Source organism: Natator depressus, chromosome 3, assembly GCF_965152275.1.
Source record: "Natator depressus isolate rNatDep1 chromosome 3, rNatDep2.hap1, whole genome shotgun sequence".
Classification (NCBI taxonomy): Eukaryota; Metazoa; Chordata; order Testudines; family Cheloniidae; genus Natator; species Natator depressus.
Window position 1 is genome coordinate 1,464,850 of NC_134236.1, and position 19,561 is coordinate 1,484,410.

Sequence of the window (19,561 nt, forward strand, 5' to 3'; positions counted from 1 at the left end):
GCCCGCCCATTGGCCGGTCCCCTCCCTACGTCAGAGCAGCGCTCCCGCCCATTGGCCGGCCCCTCCCCTCAGCGCAGCGCGCCCGCCCACGGGCTGGCCGCACGAAGGGGAGGAGCGAGCCGCAAAGGGGCGGGGCTCCGGGGTGCGCGGGTTTACGGTTCGGTTGCGAGGGGAAGGAGGCGCCGCGGGTTCGAGTCCCTCAGCGCCGGAGGAGCCGGACCGGGACCGGGTCTCGGCTCCGCCCGCCTCCAGTCTCGGGTGGCCCCGCTTGTCCGCGCGGGAGGGGGTGCGGGATCGACTGGAGGCGGGTCTCGCTCAGGTGGGGCCCGGCCGCGGTGGCTGCGGGGCGCGGAGCCCGGGGAGCCGGAGGCTGGTGGCGCCGTAGAGCCCCCGCCTCGGGTGCGCCCGGGGGCGAGGGCAGCGCGCGGGCCGCCCCCCCCCCGCGGCAGCCCCAGCGATCCGGGGGGGCCATTTCCAGCCGTTGGCAGGAACGTCCGAGCAACGGGGCGGGGGGTAAACCTGGGGAAGTGACCCTCCGCTCCCAGTCTCTAGTCAAGCCTGAGCTAATGGTGTCCAGTTCGAAAATTAATTCCCGTTCAGCAGCCTCTCCTTGGAGTCTTTGAAGTTTTTTTGTTGAAGAATTGCCACTTTTAGGTCTGTAATCGAGTGACCAGAGAGACTGAAGTGTTCTCTGACTGGTTTTTGAATGTTATAATTCTTGACGTCTGATTTGTGTCCATTGATTCTTTTACGTAGAGACTGTCCGGTTTGGCCAATGTACATGGCAGAGGGGCATTGCTGGCACATGATGGCATATATCACATTGGTAGATGTGCAGGTGAACGAGCCCTGATAGGGTGGCTGATGTGATTAGGCCCTATGATGGTGTCCCCTGAATAGATCTGTGGACACAGTTGGCAACGGGCTTTGTTGCAAGGATAGGTTCCTGGGTTAGTGGTTCTGTTGTGTGGTGTGTGGTTGCTGGTGAGTATTTGCTTCTGGTTGGGGGGCTGTCTGTAGGCAAGGACTGGCCTGTCTCCCAAGATCTGTGAGAGTGATGGGTCGCCCTTCAGGATAGGTTGTAGATCCTTGATGATGCATTGGAGAGGTTTTAGTTGGGGGCTGAAGGTGACGGCTAGTGGCGTTCTGTTATTTCCTTGTTGGGCCTGTCCTGTAGTAGGTGACTTCTGGGAACTCTTCTGGCTCTGTCAATCTGTTTCTTCACTTCCGCAGGTGGATCATTACACAAAGTAAAACTATTTCCCCATGTTTATCCCCCCCCCCCCCCCCCCACTGTTCCTCACGTTCTTCTCAACTGCTGGATGTTAAGCCTATACTCTAAGAATTTAGGTGTATTTTATCATTTGGCTAGTTCTAGAGGTATAAAAGAAAGAATCAAAATCACTGTCTGCCGGTGTAAGGGCCTTCTCTCCCTGTGACAGTCGGAGGCCCTGTTCTTAGGCTAAGGCCTTTGACTAAGCAGCAGAGGCAGCCATAAGCTGGGAAGCGAAAGGTCACATCCTCACATTCCACACTAGTCACATTGACAGAAGGTGCTATGGGGCTGTTAGGATACAATCCTGTCCTGATAGTGCCTATCGCCTCCAGAGAAAGGGAAGTGCCTAGAAGATGTAAAAGGAAACTTAGTTTGATAGCATCCTGTCTGGCAAGAACTCACTTATCCATAGCTGGGATGTGAAATCCTCATTTCTGTGGTGTTCTATCACTGTAGTCCCCATTTCCCCATTGTTTGTCTGTATAATCTCTGTCTGGTTCTGTGATTGTTCCTGTCTGCTGTATAATTAATTTTGCTGGGTGTAATCTAATGAAGGTGGTGGGATATAATGGGTTAGCTAATCATGTTACAATATGTTAGGATTGGTTAGTTAAATTTCAGGAAAATGATAGCTTAAGGTATAGCTAAGCAGAACTCAAGTTTTACTATATAGTCTGCAGTCAATCAGGGGGTGGGGAATTGGAATCATGTTTTGCTAAGGGGCGGGAATGGGAACAGGGACACAGGTGTAAGGCTCTGTGGTGTCAGAGCTGGGAAGGGGGACACTAAGGAAGGAAACTGGAATCATGCTTGCTGGAAGTTCACCCCAATAAACATTGAATTGTTAGCACCTTTGGACTTTGGAGCTCTCTGTTCATGTGAGAGGGACCAGGGAAGTAAGCTGGTGAAGAAATAAGCCCCTTAACACTGGAAATGGCCCACCTTGATTATCACTACAAAAGGTCCCCCCCACCTGCTCTCCTGCTGGCAATAGCTCACCTTACCTGATCACTCTCCTTACAGTCTGGATGGTAACACCCATTGTTTCATGTTCTCTATGTCTATAAATCTCTTCATTTTTCCACTGAATGCATCCGATGGAGTGAGCTGTAGCTTACGAAAGCTTATGCTCTAATAAATGTGTTAGTCTCTAAGGTGCCACAAGTCCTCCTTTTCTTTTTGCGAATACAGACTAACCCAGCTGCTACTCTGAACCAGACTATGCCCCCCATGTCTGATGGAACCACTCCAAGCCCCCCAGCACCCTGGCTAGAGCCCTCCTGAAATGCACCTTAGCAAACCGCCCCCATGACCTTCCTGCCAGCGCTGCCGCCCTTAGCCCCTACCCCTCGGGGTGCTGGCCGCAGTGCAGCGTGTAGGGCCTGCCCCAGCAGGGGAGATGCTGGCTCCAGCTGGTGAGCTGCAGCCACCCCACCCCTCGGCGCTCTCCTGGCAGCTCTGAGCTATGCGCCCTTGGCCCCTCATTTCCTTCTCTCCTGTCTCCAGCCAGCCGGCCCAGGGGCTGGCGGCCCCAGGGGCGTGTGAATAACCTGCCCCTTTCTGTATCCCCCCCATTACCTCTTCCCTTTCCCCATAAACCCACCAAGGCAGGAGTCATCGATTCTCTTCCTGCCCTGCTCCAGCATTGGCTCCCATCAGCTGCGCTTCCAAGCCATCCTGTCCCTCGAGGCAGGGGCCAGTTCCTGTTTGTGATGGCCGGCACCGTGCCCCTGGCCTGGCCTCGCCTCGGCGGTTCACCCGGCCTTCTATCCAAACAGGACCTGTACAGGAGATCCATGACACCGCCATGCAGGGACCATGTGTGGAGAGCTCAGCGTGGGCCCCACCGGAGGCTGCGCCGAGGGCTGCATGGAACCTGCTGCACATTTCTATGCCGTCCTAGGCCTTCGCTCTCCCTTGGCTTCATCCCCAGCCCGCAGGCTGCCAACCAGGCCCTGGGACTCACCGATGCTGCAGGGCTGTGCCAACGGCTCACAGCCAAGGCAGGAGAACATGAGCCTGTCCTCGCTCCTAGAAACCAGCCCTGCTCCCTGTAGATATGCTCCTTGAGGCAGGGAAATGGCTCCGGCCAGGTATGACCCAGCAGGGGCTAGGGGGGCACAGCCTCTTCCCCCCAGACTCCTAATGAGGCCAGTGGCCACTGTGGCATTTTAACCCAGGGTATGACAAAAGCAAGACACAGAGAGCACTGACTTTCTACCTTCCCTTCCCTCCGGCTTTACTCACTCACCGGTGCCCTTCCCAGAAGGAGGCTGCAAGCTCTGTGAGGTTAGGGTGGCGTCACCCCATGGGGCCATGCAGCACCCAGCCCAACTGACCACGAATGGCACCTCTGGGCACTGCCATGGGACAAGTAGTCATGGGGGGTGCCAATGGAGTTGAAGACCAGCCCCCTTGAGAGTACAGCAGTAGGACACAGTGAGACTGGACAGGTTAAAACTCCTCATGCCCAGGGGCAGTAGGAACCTTGGGAGAGGACAAGCTCAGGCAGGGAATGGGGAAGGGAGACCGAGGGGGGCCACCAGGGAGACACTGAAGCAGGGGTCAGCAAGGTGGGAGGGAACCAGGAGAGCAGCGCTCACAGCAGGAGGCCACCCCACCTGTACTGGGTGGACAGGGCTCCTGGTCTAGAGGGGGCAGCAGGCAAGTCTGTGCAGTGTTAAGATGGCCAATGAGGGTGCTGGAGAGAAAGGGGGATAGTAGAGATGGGGGGGGTGGAAATCAAGGGATGGCTTTTCTGGGGTGGGGTGGGGGATGCAGGAGTGTAGCTTCAGGGCCAGGGGATGGCCAAGAGCCATGGACAGTCAGGGCTGCTGAGTCAGGGTTGGTAACAGCTCAGTCGTTCTCTGAGCACAGGGCCATGCATGCCAGGGGAGGGCCAAGGGGACAGAGGCCAAGAGGTTCCACAGATTTCGTATCGGTTACAGCCAGAAGGGACCGTCTGATCATCTTCCCTGACCACCTGTAGATCAGAGGCCATTAAACCCCACCCAGCGACCATGTGGAGCAGAGGACTTGGGCTAGACTAAAGCATTCCAGTCCTCAGCACCGTGAGCCATAGGCAGAGTCCAGGAGAGACCAAGGTGCCATCAGTACCTGGGCCCCTGCAGTGGCAGGGTCTTGATTAGGTGGGATGTACCCCAATGATCCCAGCAGGTAACCTCTGTCCCCCACTGCCAAGGCAGACAATCCCCCACCCAGGTCCCTGCCAACCTGCCCTGAGGGAAAATTCCTTTCCAACCCCAAATCTGGCCATCAGTTAGACCCTGAGCATGTGAGCAAAACACACCAGCCCAGCACCTCAGAGGGTTCTTTGTACCATCCTGCCAGGTGTCCCAGCTCCAGCTGTGACCAATCCCTGATGCTTCCAAGAAAAATGAAAAAAACAATCCATCTGGCTAATTGGACATTTGGGGGAGTGGATCCAGCCTGACCCCTGCACAGACCAGCTGAAGGAGGAGATCTGATTATTGCTTTTGGCCCTAGATTGGAAGCAGGTGGGCAGACGGGCTCAGGGTCAGGCTGTGCAAAGGGTAAAAGTGCAGAACTGGTCCCAGGACAAGGCCAACTGCTTTTGTTTGCAAGATCCTAGCCCTTGAACGCTGGAGGAGGGATGGGGCTGAGAGAGAAGTAAAGCAGTTCACGAGAGAAGTGCGTGCTGAGTGGAGCAAGGCAGCATAGTGCTGACTGTCTCCGAGGGGCTCTGCTGAGCAGGGTGGGTGGCAAATGCAGAGGAGAGTAAAGCTGGGGTTGCCAGAGGGCAACCACGAGTCAAGAGCAGCAAGAAAGCTGAGGCCAATTAAACTCTTCCTTTGAGCTTTGGCTTCTCCCCACTTGGCACCACAGGGAGCTCTGGCCACAGGTCTTTGATCCACAGGACAATGGGAAGGAGCCCTCTTTGCAAGCACTCCTGTATGGCCAGGGGAGGGATAGGCCTGCCCCAGTGATTCCAGTCCCCACTGGCCAGGTCCCAGAGCTGTTCCCCCTCCACCACTGCCAAGGGCAGTTTTCTAAATGAAGGGCAGTGCAGGGGCGTAGATCAAATAGAGTTTCCTTTATTTCATTTGAGAAGAGTCATATACAATTTAAATTATTTGGGTCCTGCAACCTTTGGAATTCTGTTAACAGACAGGAACACAGGCAGCTGTGTGATTCTCCTTCTGGTCCCGTCACAGGTGGCAAGAGGGGATCTTGGACACAGGGGAGACTCATGCATGGCAAGGCACACCCCAGCCGTGGGCAGACGACGATGCCCAGTGCTCCCCAAGGAGAGCACACCTCAACAAGACATACAAGCATGGAGAAGTGAGGCCCCTGCCACGCCTGTCTCCCCAGCGAGTCCTCACACTGGCACCCAGCACGCCCTGTGTCTCCAGCGATGGAGGGTTTGGGCTGTTGGGAAAACTCCCTAGCAGGCTGCAGAGGGCAAGGAGGCAGGGAAGGAGACAGGCTTTCCTAGACTACCAAAGCAGCAGGACTGCACTGAGCTAGCTGATCCTTTGGGGGACAATATGGCTCAGACTAGGCAGTGGGTTCACCAAGCAGCCTCCACTGCTCCCCACCAGGGCTCAGCTCGGTTAATATGGCTTTTACAGATGTGCCTGAGCATCTCCACGCCCATTAGTCACCCTGCTCTGACTCTTCTCTCATCTAGGCTGATAGCCAAGAGCCTCGCCGCCATCTACCCTGCAGCAACAGCCTCGCCCCATCTCCAGTGTCTAAGGGAGCAGCCAGGGCCTCGGCTGCTGAGACTGCCAGCCAGGGGGCTAGCTGCTGCTTCTGGTGGGGGAGGGGGGGAAGGGTGGTGACAGAGACTGGCCCCCAAGGACAGGCTGGCTGAGACCCAAGCAGCTCATTTCACAGAGGGCCCGTCGCTGGGCCCAGAGAACAGGAGACTAAAGAGCAGGCTGTTCCCTTGAACCTGGAGCTAGTCGAGAGGAGGATGGTCACTGCTGCAGACTAGGACTGAGAATCCCCCAGCCCCAGGCAGGGCTGGGGGCAGGAGATGGGTGTGGGGAGCGCAGAAGCACCTCGCTCTGCCAGCGGAATGAGACCCGCTCCAGACCTCTCCGCCCAGCGGCCCGGTGACACTATTCACACTCGGCTCCTGCCTGCGCAAGCTGGGGTAGAGTCTGGCTCTGGTTAGATCTTATCCTGGGCAGGAGAGCAGCCTTCCCGCAGAGACCCGTCCAGCTGGCTGGGGAGAGAACAGCTCCTCCTCCTGCCACAGGCTCTGGGCCTCCTCTCCTCCTCCAGTGCCAGGACAGCTGCGCCGGCGACCGCCACGCCTCCGGCCCCTCCTGGGGGGGGGTTAAGACGCTGACAAGAGGGGAAGGTCCAGTCTGATACGGAGAGACAGGCTGCCCTACAGGCAATGAACGAAACACCCCCTCTCACCTCCCTCCTGAACTGGAGCCTGAATCTGTTCTGCTCCGATGGAAAATACCTTCCCCATGGCTTCAGGGCCTGGCTGCCAAAGCCAGATATTACTGAGCCTGCCCCGCAGCCAGCTCCAGCACGGGCTCAGCCGCCAGCCGAGGACTGGAGCACCCTCAGTAAGGCATCCCAGGGGAGCTGGGTTTGGCCCTTCTCTCCTCTCCCCCTTTGGGTCACTGGAGAGGTCCTCTGGCAGTGGGTGTGGCTTGGGGAGTCAGGGCCCAGCATGTAGCACTCCCTCCTGATCCCAATGGCCAAAGCAGAGCGATGCCTGCTGGGGACTGTAGTCCCCAAGGCCCACGCTGCCACCTTCAGCGGAGGGTAGAGTTGCTCGGTTCCACATTGCAGCTCCTTGGAAAGCTGCCAGCACATCCCCATAGCTGTTAGAGTCTGGGGGGCTGCTAGGAACTACCGACACGTTGTCAATGCAGGTTCGCCCTGCCCGAGATGGGCTCTGAGCGGCTGCCCCCTGGGCAGGGCAATGGATCAGAGCAAAGCAGGTGACCTGAGGCTGCATGGCGAGATTCAGCAGATTAAGTGACAGCGGTTGGGGCCGGGGGAGTCAATCGGGAAGTGAGCTCGTGGGCTGCTACCACTGCACCTCCACACCAGACACCAACGCCTTCGAAGAGGAACAGACGGTCCATGCACTAAATTAAACGGAATGCATCTGTCTGACAACTCATCTGGGACAGTAACATCCCAGTGGCTGGTCCAAAGCCACATGAGCTGAGCGGGGAGGGCTGAGTCCACGTGGGAGGGGGGAGGCGCGAGGCTAGCCTGGGCGGGCAGGCAGGCAGGCAGAGATGTCTGTGTGCTGCCAGGTGCACACCTGAGCCCCCACCCTGGAAGGGGCTGCTCTTCCCGATAACGTCACTGCTAAGACAGCAAAGCACAGGGCCCGTTACAGGGCCGGGCCCAGGTGGAGAGGCACAGTCAGCCGCTCACTTGCCAGAGTTATGGGCCGGGGTGGGGGAGCTGGACATGAATAACCAAAACTAAATCACAGGGTGCATAAAGCTTGGACATGTCACCCCAGGGAAAACCTCCCCAGCTACCCCCGCCTCTCAGCCAGCGCAGACACCTGCTCCAACCCCTCAATGCAGGCGACACTGAAAACACACTGTCCTTTGTTACTATACAAGAGGAGATTAGTGACGCGAACGTCGTCCCCACGGCTCCAGAGAGCCAGGCTCTAGTGTCCAGAAATCATGGCCAAGGCCCAGTTCTTGACGGCTAGCGTTGTGTTTTGCAGGTATATCCAGGAGGAATAGGTAAAGCTTGTCAGATGTTTTCTCATGCAATCCCATGACACTTCTCCACTAGAAGAGTAAGGACACCAGGTTATAGGCTAACAGCTTACAGACAGCTGCTAAGCAGACCAGCCGCAGCAAATGCAGCTGTCTCACACCCACGCAAGCCACTAAAGGGGACAACCGAAATCTAATGCAGGGAAAGTCTGCTCCCCAGTTCATGCACAGACACCCATGCACAAAGTCAACAGGACTTCTCCAGCATTCCCTTGACCCCACCAGGCAAACGCCAACACCTCTGCTTGCTAGTCTGTGCCTGGCCACTCACCGAGGGCAGTAAGAAAATAAATAGCTCGGCTCCTGTGGAGATGAGCTCCAGCACAAAACCCTAAAGAATCAAACACACAGAATCACCTGCCTTGCTCTGGACAGCTGCAACTTCTGGGGCATTTCACAGCACACCCGAATTCATGTGCCTGAGGGTGTGCACTCCCAGTGCCCAGCAGCGGAGTCCATGACAAAGAGAAGTTTCTGGGCTGGGCAGTATTTTAGCCAGAGGGCAAAAAGCCAGGGGATTCTGGAGGAAGGACGGACAGGTTTGTGGCCAAGGCCCTGGACTGGGAGATCTTGGATCAAGCCTCAGTTCTGTCACTGACTCCACGTGTGAGCTCAGGCATGTGCCTTAATCCAAGTCTGGCTCCACCCCTGGGAACGGCGATCACTAACACTGCCCCTTCCTCCGCTCTGTTCCGACTCGGTGGGGCCGGGACCGTGTCTTACCACGTGCCCCCCGCACAAGGGGGCTCCAGGCACTACCTCAGTGCCCACTTATCACTCCCCTGGCTCTAGTTCGAACATTCCCCTTTTACAGACTCGTACGTGGACCCAGGGAATTACTCACAAACTGCTCCTGTTCTTCCTAACCAAGGGCAGATGGGCCTGACCCTTGGGACAGTGGAGCCTCCCCACTTTTTGACCCCAAAGCTCACAAACAAGACGAAAGGAACAAGAACAAAAGCCGATCAAGCGGCCAGCGCTGCTCACTTGCAAGCGTCCACACAGAGCTCCCATCCCCGCTCGAGGGCTGCCCCTATGGATTCCAGCGCTGGCAGCAGGCAGCTCTGCAGGAGGAAGAGTAACAGCTCCTTGATGCATTCAGCAAAGTGCAGCATGAAGTCCGGAAGCCAGGCCTGGAGCTGAGAGCGAAGGGGCAGAAAGCAGTTTGCTTAGCAGGGGCAACGTGCTCCGCCAATCTATCCACCTGGCTCGCGTCAGACCAATTCCAGGCGGGCTGCAGCCATCAACACCCGGTCAGCGAGAGCAAACCGTGGGCTGCAGGGCTCTCTCTTGTCTGGGAAGACAAAGCTCTTCACTAAACCCCACCTCGCTAAATCTTTCCAGCCGGAGGCCTAGCGGCAGTAGGCAGAGCCCCGCCCGCACTGGTACTCACACTGCGACAGGCCCAGCCTCCTGGGGCTAGTTCAGATCCCCACATCCTGGCACAATGGGGTATCCTTCACACACCCCTGAAAGACAGGTGCCTACCCTCAGCACTACTGCCAGAGACAGCTTGTTCAACAGCCTGAGCTGTCGTACGCTCCTGTCACACGTGCTCTGAGACGCGCGGGAGCTGGCGTCACTAACCAGCACAGGCAGTTCTCTGCAGCAGGTTTCTGCCTCCCGAGCTGGTGAGCAGGCAGCTAATGCAAGTTCTTCCTTACCCACTCAGCGAACCAGGGCAGGTTGTCTCTGACCCATGAGATCTGAGAGGAACATTTCCCAGAGACGTAAACTGCAGTCTCGTTGGTCTTTGTCCAAACCAGTTTCAGGTTTGGTCCCAACACCGTCAGCACTTGGGAATAATAAACAGGGACGTTCCTCTCCAACCAGCTGGAAGACAGAAGGCAGCTAGCATCAGTATCTGAACAGCAAAGGCAACTGGGGAAACGGAACCACAGTGAAACCTGCCTTTCGAGACCAGGCAAACGGAGGGGGGGCTGTAAGGTTGTATTAGGAACCTTGGGGACCATTCGCGAGTGGCTTTCCAAGACAAGGGGATTTCCTAATGACTGTGGTCTTCAGTGCACTAGTAACCCCACATGCATTCATGCTCATTTGGCCCCTTTGCTTAATTAAAAACTGTCACTGACCTGTATCCTTCCAGGGAGTAATGGGACACTTTATTCCAGGCTTGCTGGGAGACCGACAAGATGCCCGAGGAGCGAAGGATGTGAGCAGAAGAAGCTGGAAAAGAACAGAGGACTTTCGGAGAGGAATTTAGACAAGGGTTGGCCTGATTTCCTAAGCCACAGCACCTGGCAGCGCTCAAACACAGCATGCTCTGCAAGCTCTCCCTCCTGTGGCTGCAGTTTGTGCAGCTAGCGGGAAGCAAAGGCTTTCAGGGAAAGTTTGTTACAGTAGGGTTAGAGCAGGGCAGGGGCAACTGTCATCGGCAGGAAGTCCTAGACACACAGGGAACCCAGCGTGGAGAGCAGCCGCAGAGAGAAATAGCTACTGAGTGGGTACAGGTGGTCCTGGGAGAGACGACAGCCCCAGTATTTAGCACGGTTTCACAAGGGCCGCGTGGACCTAGCCACACAGGGGAAGGAACGGAGGCTGCTGGCGTTGCTCGATGACCTGGCCTCTGAGCAGGCATTATTCTGCAGAAGGCTCGCAAAGCTCAGCGGTGCCACAGCCACGGGACTGTGCAGAGGCAACACGAAGATCTTACTGCTCAGGTTGGGAGGTGGTCTGGGAACGCTGCTGTCTGACGAGTAAGGCTGTGATTGTGTCACAGAGGTCACGGATTCCATGACTTCCCGCAACCTCCGTGACTTCCGCAGCTGCAGTGGCCGGAGCAGCAGCCTGGAGCAACTGAGCATCGGTCCCGGGGACAGCCCTGGGGACTGCCTGAGCTGCAGTGATCTCGGGGGTGGCCGGAACAACGGCCCTGGAGGCTGTCGGGAGAGCCATCTCCTGGGGCCTCAGAGCAGTGAGCCACTGGGGGCATTCAGCCCCCACCACAGGAGCAGGGCCCCCCTAGAGCAGCGGGGCCCAGAAGCAGAGATTCAGTCAGGGGTATTTATAGTAAAAATCATGGACAGGTCACAGGCCCTGAATTTTTATTTATTGCCCGTGACCTGTCCATGACTTTTACTAAAAATCCCCGTGACTAAAGCGTGGCCTTATTGATGCGTGAAGGGTGAACAGAGACATGCCCCTCGTGAGAGCCTGTGTGGCCTGCATGGGACATGCTCCCCTTGCTGGCTGCAGAAGGGATGAAAGCATCCACGCAACACAGGTAACAAAGCCCACGGATTCCCAGCAGGGAGCCACACGGCCCTGGAGGAAACAAGGTAGTCACTAGCATGGACTCTGGGATGCACAAGAAGGAGAACCTGCTGGGGAATCACATAAACAACGGACATTTACAAATTCACACTCTCCTCCAAGGAGCCGATACGGTTTCAGTGGGGGAAGGGCTTACCTTGAAAAGACCCCTGTGTCCTGATGTCATGCACCAGGAAGCCGGCAGCGAACACCAGAACCACAAGCAGCAGTCGAACCCAGGGGAAGCCACGGCCTTTCATCTTATGCAGCAGGTTCTTGGAAAGAGAACAAAAAGTAACTGATGATGCTAAATGCAGCCATGTCCGAACTGCTTAACCATAGGCTCCTACAACTGAAACTTTGGGTCCCCAATTTTGTTGTTCTTTTTTACTTCCCCCTCCCATCCGTTGTGTTCCTTTCACTCTTCCTGCTGCCCTGCGCACAGTGCAGATGGTTCCCCACTCGCCAAGCTTGCGGTTAGCCACACAGTCCTCTTCTCAGCATGCGGCTGCAGTGTTTCCAGTTGTTTTACACAAGCTGCCAAGCTCTTCTTTGCAGCTGGAAGCAAGGAGAAAGAGCCAGCAGTGCCCTGCCAGTCCCTCTGAGCACCACTCCCAAGCTGCATCTGAAACCGAGCAACTCCTACAGACGCCAGAAGAGAAAAGCAGGAAAACAAACAGCCTGAGGACTCCCAGGGCAGCGTGGGGAAGTCCCACTCCTATCAATGCCAAACGGGTGCTAGGTGTGTGGGGTTAGTTGTCAAGCCTCTTCTGGCCTCCCTAGCCCAAACCGCCCTGCATGTGAAAGCCAATCACCTTGCAGGCGGCATGGCAGGCTGCTAGATCCTGGAGGCTGTTTGGTCCTTTCACAGCAAGTTCTTCGTTAGTCACTTTGAACGAACGAACGGTTTCCTGGAGAGATTTTCGCACCTTGAAGAAAGAAAGACACTGAGTTCCACAACACAGAGATGCAACAGAACATCCCGCTCGGGCAGAACCTCTGAGGGCCCAAAGCATGGCCTACCGGGCAGCCACACTGCCCTGTCCGGTGCAGAGTGGCAGCCCACCCAGAGCCTGCTCCCATGCTGCCCCCAGTCCAGTTAATCAAGCCTCACTCTCTATCACACTTCCACCCCGCAAGGACTGCCACTGACACTGTGCGAGGGGGTCCGTACACTGGTTGTGTCCCGTCAGCTGGGGGTGGTGACCGCAGCTGCTCTCGGTTCTGTCCCACAGTCAGCGCAAACAGACTCACCGCTGCCAGTGCAGCGCCCATATTGGGCAAAGTTCAGGCAGCCCAACTTGCACAAACCCCACGGATACCAGCAAGGGGGGAGGCCAGCTAGATCCCATGTAGTCCATTCCCTTCCTCCCAGGAAACCGGGGGGAGCGGTCTCTCGTCTGTTCTCCAGTCTAGTGGTACATGTAGAAATTCAATCTAGTTTGAAGTCCAAGAGCTGCGATCCAAATGGCAGACATGGAAGATGGGATGCACTGGAAAGCCCACAAAGGCATTCACTCTGGCCACATAATTATAAACTCCCTTCTGGGAGGCCTTGGAAAGAAAGTGGGACTTGACTACAGACGCACATTGGCCTGGGCTGGGCTCCACGCACTGGAGAGCAGCGTGGGACAGCGGAGGGAGGGAAAGGAAACCAGGCACCGAGACCCGCAGCATCGGCACTGCGAAGGACAAAGTACGAGACAAGGTCTGAGACATAGGCAGGGAACGCAGAGTTATACAGCACTTTGAAGGAGAGGAGAAGATATGAACCATCTCGGTCTATACCAGTATGTTAGAAAGCTCCCTCCCCACAGTGACTGAGCACAACAGCCCCCGAGAGGCAGTGAGATTGCGTTAGCCCCACTTGGAAAGTGCCCTCAAAGTAGGCGTGGCAGGATTCAATTTTTACCAGTAACCATTGATTTCAATGTACACAAACTGCCAGGAACACGTTTCCATCGACAAGTGACATTTACAGATAAGCAAAGTAAGAAAAACAGGGGCTGAGATCTCAGAGTTTCATTTAAAGGTATTTCTAGGTATATTTTGACATGAAATGCTGGCAATGGGTTTTAATGGTTATTAAGATTTAACTCTTTGAATCTCGACATTAACTATCATTAAAGAATTATTGTCTGACCCCCCAGCATCTCCCACATCTGTGAGCATTTAACAATAAAAACAATGCTTAAAACAAACATCGCTACTGTGTCAAAATGATAAAACTGCAGCGATTCTGCCCAGCTCGCTGCAAGGCAGAACTGAAACACAGGCAAGATTAAGCAACTGGCCAGATCACACAGGGAGTCGACGGCAGAGCTGGGTTTGAACCCCAACTCCTAAGTGCCAGTTCAGTGCCGCATTCTTCCCTCCAGCACATACCGCCCCATGGAAAGGGACTGCTGCCCCATTGTCCCTGCCCTCCAGCCCGCCCCCAGCATACCACCTACCTTTTTGGTGGTGCTGTCCCAAGACTCCAACAGATGGTTCAGGAGCAAGCTGTGGAGCCAAAGGAAACACGTCTCAGTCTCTCTGTGGAAGGGTGTTGCCAGCAGACTAGCGTTTTGAAAGCTGTCTGGAGCAGGAAGATGTCCGGCCACAGAATTTAGTGATTATGGACATCTCGCCCCTCTCTTCCCACAGGCTGCTTTTGCTCCAGCTGTTCTTCCTCGCATGGTCCCTCCCCAGCCCTCACGCAGAAGATGTCAGGGCTGTGCTGTATATCCCAGCCTGCCAGGCAGGCCAGAGAATATGTCTTAGTGGGCTCCATGGAGTTTCCATGCTGCCTGGATGTGCTTATGGAGGCCCATTACTGCAAAGGGTCACCAGTCACGGGGAAGAGAAGGCCTGGACCACCCTGAAGGCAGCAATACTCAGCTCCGTGCCACTGCCCCAGCCTCACAGAGTTCATGCTGCAGTAAGGAGTGAGGGGCACATTGCTGGGACTCAAAGGAACATTAACAACTGGCCCCACTAACACCAGTGGCCCCTGCCTGGAGATAAGGGAATCTCCCCAGATAACTCTGTGAAGCACAGCTCTGGCCTTTGCTGCAGCTGTGCAGGACGCAGCCACGCAGGGAAAGCACGTTAGCCAAGCTGGCTGTGCACCAAGCCCAAAGCTCTGCTCAGACAGTTGCTCTCGATTTCAGGAATTTCATCAGAATGGCTCAACTTCCCAACAGTCAGCCCAGTGTGGTTCTGGGGGAATCTGACAGTTACCCCAACGCTCCAGCCCTAGGCTTGTACGCAAGCAGACACGCTGGGCTATCAGTTGAACTGCCGCTCTCCAGAGGAATCATTTCTTGTTAAACTCATCAGGCTTGTTGTCAGCTCCTCCTGGGCTCGCTGCCATCACAGGGTGGGTACCTTCCTCTCCCCCCGTTAGGACATCAGCTGTGCCCCCTGTGTAGGCCTCCAGAACAGACCCTGAGCCAAGCCCAGGTAAGAGGAAGTGGATCATCTGCCTCCTGCTGACTGTTTCTGCTCAAGTGCATTGGCCCCAAGCCCAGCCGGCCGTGTGCACACACCTACCTGGACTGGGAGAGGTGTTTAGTGTAAAGCTGTCGCCAGACGCTGAAGCTCAGGGCATCCATGCTCAGGCACTCATTCAGGCAGATCAGGAGCTATGCAGGAGGAAAGCAGAAGGGCTGGATGGCTGCTTGCTACAACTTCAGCGTGTCTCCAGTCCTCCCTCGGGGAGGCTCAGTTCAGTCTGTAAGTTCTGCTACCACCGCACTACACCCGCAGCTTGCCAGGCCAAAAGCTTGTTGACAGAGTTTGGGACCTACATGCAAGGGACCTGATTTCCAGAAGGGCTGAGCAGCCCCAGCTCTCCCTGAAGCTCACAGCAGCTCCGAAAACCAGGCCCACTCGCCTCCCCGCGAACGAGACGGCGTTTCTGATCCTGTGGCAGTATTTGGCTTCCCCATTTGATAGAACCAGCCCTGGTTCAGTGCGCCATCTTGGACCACCCAGCACCACTATGCAGTTCAGGTTATTTCTCAACTCTTTTCTCTAATCTAGTTCTCCCATCTCTCTAGCTACCTACTTACAATGTACTAATCACCATGGTATCCAGGCACTGGACCCCTCACACCTGCACTTCCCTCAACGCACGAAATCTGGGGCTCAGCCTTTTTTTGCTTTGTTGTAATGGATAGAGAAACCCTGAAAGGTGTTTTATTAAAAAATCCCTTTTTCTGCCCAGTCTTTCCTTAGAGATATCTGCACAAACAAGTCAGACCCTCCTCACTTCACTGGGGGCCTGCAGTGTGAGCGGGAGCTTTCTCAGCCCTTATCTGATGGGTGAGGGTGATGGGTCTCTGCACCAAGAGCTTTTCGCCCAGCTGCTGAGAATGAACAGGTGTTAAAAACCAGCTTAGAGCACCTGGAGAATTCCCATCTCAATCAGGTTTCCTTTGCTAGGTCTCTGCTGTCAGTCCTAGCGGTTCTCCAGTCATCCTGACAAGTCTTCCAGGAGCGACACAGTGGACAAGACTTGAACGTTTAACATGAGAGCTAAGCAGAAGGCCAGCTGTCAGACTTTCTTTATCCACCCTAAGGCAGCAAGAGGCGCACAAGTCCCACCCCCCCACTCTTTGTTAAGGCAGCTCTCTGGATTGGCTGGAACTGGGCTTGAAGAACTCACCCACGGGTCATCCCGGCCCGAGGCGTGCCAACCTTGCCTCACTTGGTTCCCATCCGCCTCTCCCTGGGGATGGTGGAACAGTGCTAACTCCGCACAGAAACCTCATGCTCAGTCAAGGCCCCCCTCGCTGGCCCAGCTCAACTGTGCCAAGAACAAAGACGAACCCCACCGCCCTGCCGACTCTCCAGGCGCTCACCTCGTTCCTCATGTCGGCAGGACAGTTTGGAGTGGCTCTGGACAGGAAGGAGGGGAAGTAGGTGTGCAGCGTGGTCTCAGGTTTAGCGCCAAACGCCAGCACTTTCAGTCTGGGGTACAACTGGCGTAACTGCTCCTGCAGGCTGAAGAACAGATCACATGAACACTCTGCATTCGTTCCAGCCCTATGCACTCGGCTTCACGGAGGCGGGGACAGCTGCTTCGGGGAACACAGAACGGGTGGCAAGGCAGCACGCACTCCTGGGAGCCAGAGCAGGTGCTAGGAGATGGCTCTCCAGCGGGGCTGCTGGCGAAGCACGATTGTTCTCTCCTCCCATTCAGACAGCACCCAGGATGCACCGAGTGCTGCACTGGGCGATCCCAGTTGGTGTGAATGTGGGAGCACATGCCCTGCTCAGCACCATGGGGCGGGAATGGAAGGGTGGCGAGCAGCTGCACTTTCAGGAACATATCATTAGGATGGGCTCCCCTTTGCCAGTGTATCTGCCCTTCCCCCGTCATTCTCTTGTTTTTCAGTTCCAGCCTCCTCAATCTGCTCAGCTCTCATGGTCCTGGTCATGCCCTTCCTCCCAAGGCTCGCTAGACTCAGGCCCTCAGACACTCCCTCCCCGCCCCAGAGACTGAGGAATGGCAATTGTGCAACCAGCCACTGTGACGCAGCCTTCCCGACAACAGGTGCAATGGGAGCTATGAACAACTGCTTCCAGAACGACACACACTCCCTAGCTCACTGTCTGAGGAATGATCTGGTCTTCAAACCAACAGTGAACCAGGCTCCCTTTCATTCATTCAGAGCGTGTCTACAATACATACATGCAAGCCTCATTAGTTACAGAAAATAACTCAGTCTAGTTTCAACTGAACCAACAAAAGTCAAGTAAACGAAGATACCAGCAGTCACTCTCCTGAGCCCACAACAGGTCCCCAGCTAGCGCCATCTGCCTGGTATGACATCTCTCACACTGCAGGCACCTGCCCAGCCAAGCTGCTTTTCTCACTACCCATTTCTTCACTTGCTTGAAATAAAGCCCCAAGGGTTGCAAGTCACCTTTCCTGTATCAAGACCATGGGCAAGTCAGCCATACCTGGGTGATAAGGAGTTGTTGGGCATAAAGGCAAAGTCCAAGAGTGGGAAAAAGTCCTTCGGTCCAATCATGCCAAACCCTTTGGTCAGGTTTGCGTGCATCCTGCAACAAAAAAATGACTCCTGTAACTTCTGTCCTGACACGTCACTGCAGGCAGGCAGGCAGACAGATGGGAATCCCTTGGTGAGCTGTTTCCAAGGCCTGTGCATGCTTCTCCCCCCACCCTCCCATCACTAGCCCTAAAGCTCCAGGATTATACCCTAGATTAAATCCAAGCTGCCTAATTTCAAAGTGGGAACATCAAACAAATCAGCCCATAAAGAATCTCCTTCTGGACCCTTGGCAGTGGGAGGCTGCTTTGCTGTTAGCAGAATTTTCCCCGCTTGCTAATACTCTTACGAGGGATTGCTTCCGAAACAGCAGCAGCTGGTCTGAACATTCACCACGTTTCAGGCCTCAAACGCAGGGAAGATGCCAGTTCATTATGAGAACACAGCTGTGGTGGGAGTGCAGCACGTGGGTTTCACTATCCCGCCGCGTCTATGTCAGGCCCAGTTTTGCCGTGGCACATCACTGGCTGTGGAACCGGTGGAGAGTGGCCCTGCGTATTCTGCAGCACTTTGTCCTAAGCAAAGACCCAAGCCCCTCGCCAGCCACTCTACAGGCCCAACTCGGAAGCAGCATTCAAGGCTGCACCTTCCAGCGCCCCGTGCATCTGGAGACTACAACCCTGAGGCCATGAGCCACGGAGAACTGAGCCGGGAGTAATCAGCCCCCAGGAATTCTGTCAGGGTGGCGCTGATGCTGTACTTTTCACTCCCACTCTCCCAGCACTGCCCAGCTTGTTTTCTTGTGCAGTACACACCGCCTTTCGTTTCTGCACACTCAGCAGTATACCAGAACAGCCTCTGATGAAAGGCTCTCTCTCTCTCTCTCTCTCTCACACACAACTCACACACACACTCACTCACCCCCTTTCTTCTTTTCAGACAACACGCAAAGGAAACAAGGGGCTTGCACACTTGTTTGCTCCTTTATAATGTCGGGCTGGATTGGGAAGGCAAGAAAGGTGTTTGTGCTTGTTTCTAACATTAGGGACATAGGCCTTACCTACTCTTTCTGGGAGACTATGGACAACTAGATACCTGGCAGGAGAGTGGCAATGGACATAGCATACAGTGAACCCTGACAGAAGGGCCAGACCATTTACTCAGGCTACCGAAGGCTGAAGAGTCTGGAGGAACACTGCCCAAGATCCGGCTCACACATGACAGATGTGACGTTCCCAAGAGAAAAGACAAAGGGGGAAAAAACCCTTATTTAAAGTAAAAACTTTTCAGGAATTCTCTTCTGTTGCTTTATGGTGGCTAAAGAACCAGTCCCCTTTATCCTTCACAGATCACCTTCAAATGGCTTCTCTAGAGCCTGTGCCCTAATGCAGGGAATGGAGAAAGGACATCTTGGGGACCGCATGCTGCCTGCCCTCCAAACTGCTACTGAAAACGTCTCTTGTGTGGCTGTCTGTGCAGCAATGAGCCCATGCTCACAACCCTCATTTCCACCAGTCTGCAGGAAAAGAGACCAGAAAACCAGTGTCTGAAGGAGCGGAGAGGATAATTGAAGAGCTAGAGGCTGTAGGCAGCCAGAGGCATTAGTGAGCGAGAGCAGCCCTCCTCCAGCTGCAGTCTAGATTCAGCCTATCCATTGTGGAGCCCACCCCGGGGAGAAAGTCTGTTCGCCCCCTTCATAAAGCAAAGGAGCTTTCCAGCCTGCTGAGTGCACTTCCCTCTTCTCCTCCTGTGCCCCCCAGTTAGACCCCCGGCCTTCTCTCAGGAACGGACAGTGCATGGTCTCCGACTAATGACCCCGCCATGTTCCACTAATGCGCGGCTGCACAGCCTGGCTGTCTCGGAGAGGATCCGAGGTCTGTCCCTGTGGTACCGGCACAGCTTGCCACCCCAGGCCACGCTGCAGCCTCTCTTCCCAGGCCCTTCAGCCGGACATGCCCTGCACCTTTTTGGCAAGGAAAATTAGACAAATTTGAACCCAATTCATAAGAACAGCCATACTGGGTCAGACCAAAGGCCCATCTAGCCCAGTATCCTGTCCTCTGACAGTGGCCCAGAGGGAATGAACAGAACAGGGAATCACCAAGTGATCCATCCCCTGTCACCCATTCCCAGCTCCTGGCAAACAGAGGCTAGGGACACCATCCCTGCCCATCCTGGCTAATAGCCACTGATGGACTATCTTCCATGAATCTATCTAGCTCCTTTTTGAACCCCGTTATAGT

At 55.3% G+C, this 19,561-nt stretch overlaps 1 protein-coding gene across 1 annotated transcript in view; it reads right to left on the reverse strand.

Annotated features, from left to right (window-relative positions):
- Positions 1-5,449: 5,449 nt before the first annotated feature.
- Positions 5,450-19,561, reverse strand: part of TMEM214 (transmembrane protein 214) — a 40,695-nt gene continuing 26,583 nt past the window's right edge. The window contains exons 8-17 of the mRNA XM_074947286.1: positions 17,269-17,370; positions 16,164-16,305; positions 14,851-14,942; positions 13,770-13,818; positions 12,132-12,245; positions 11,474-11,591; positions 10,137-10,230; positions 9,708-9,876; positions 9,031-9,182; positions 5,450-8,055 (exon numbers count right to left, since the gene is read on the reverse strand). Of these exons, the coding sequence (XP_074803387.1) occupies positions 7,929-8,055; positions 9,031-9,182; positions 9,708-9,876; positions 10,137-10,230; positions 11,474-11,591; positions 12,132-12,245; positions 13,770-13,818; positions 14,851-14,942; positions 16,164-16,305; positions 17,269-17,370 (1,159 nt within the window). The 3' untranslated portion in view covers positions 5,450-7,928. The remainder of the gene's footprint in view (positions 8,056-9,030; positions 9,183-9,707; positions 9,877-10,136; positions 10,231-11,473; positions 11,592-12,131; positions 12,246-13,769; positions 13,819-14,850; positions 14,943-16,163; positions 16,306-17,268; positions 17,371-19,561) is intronic.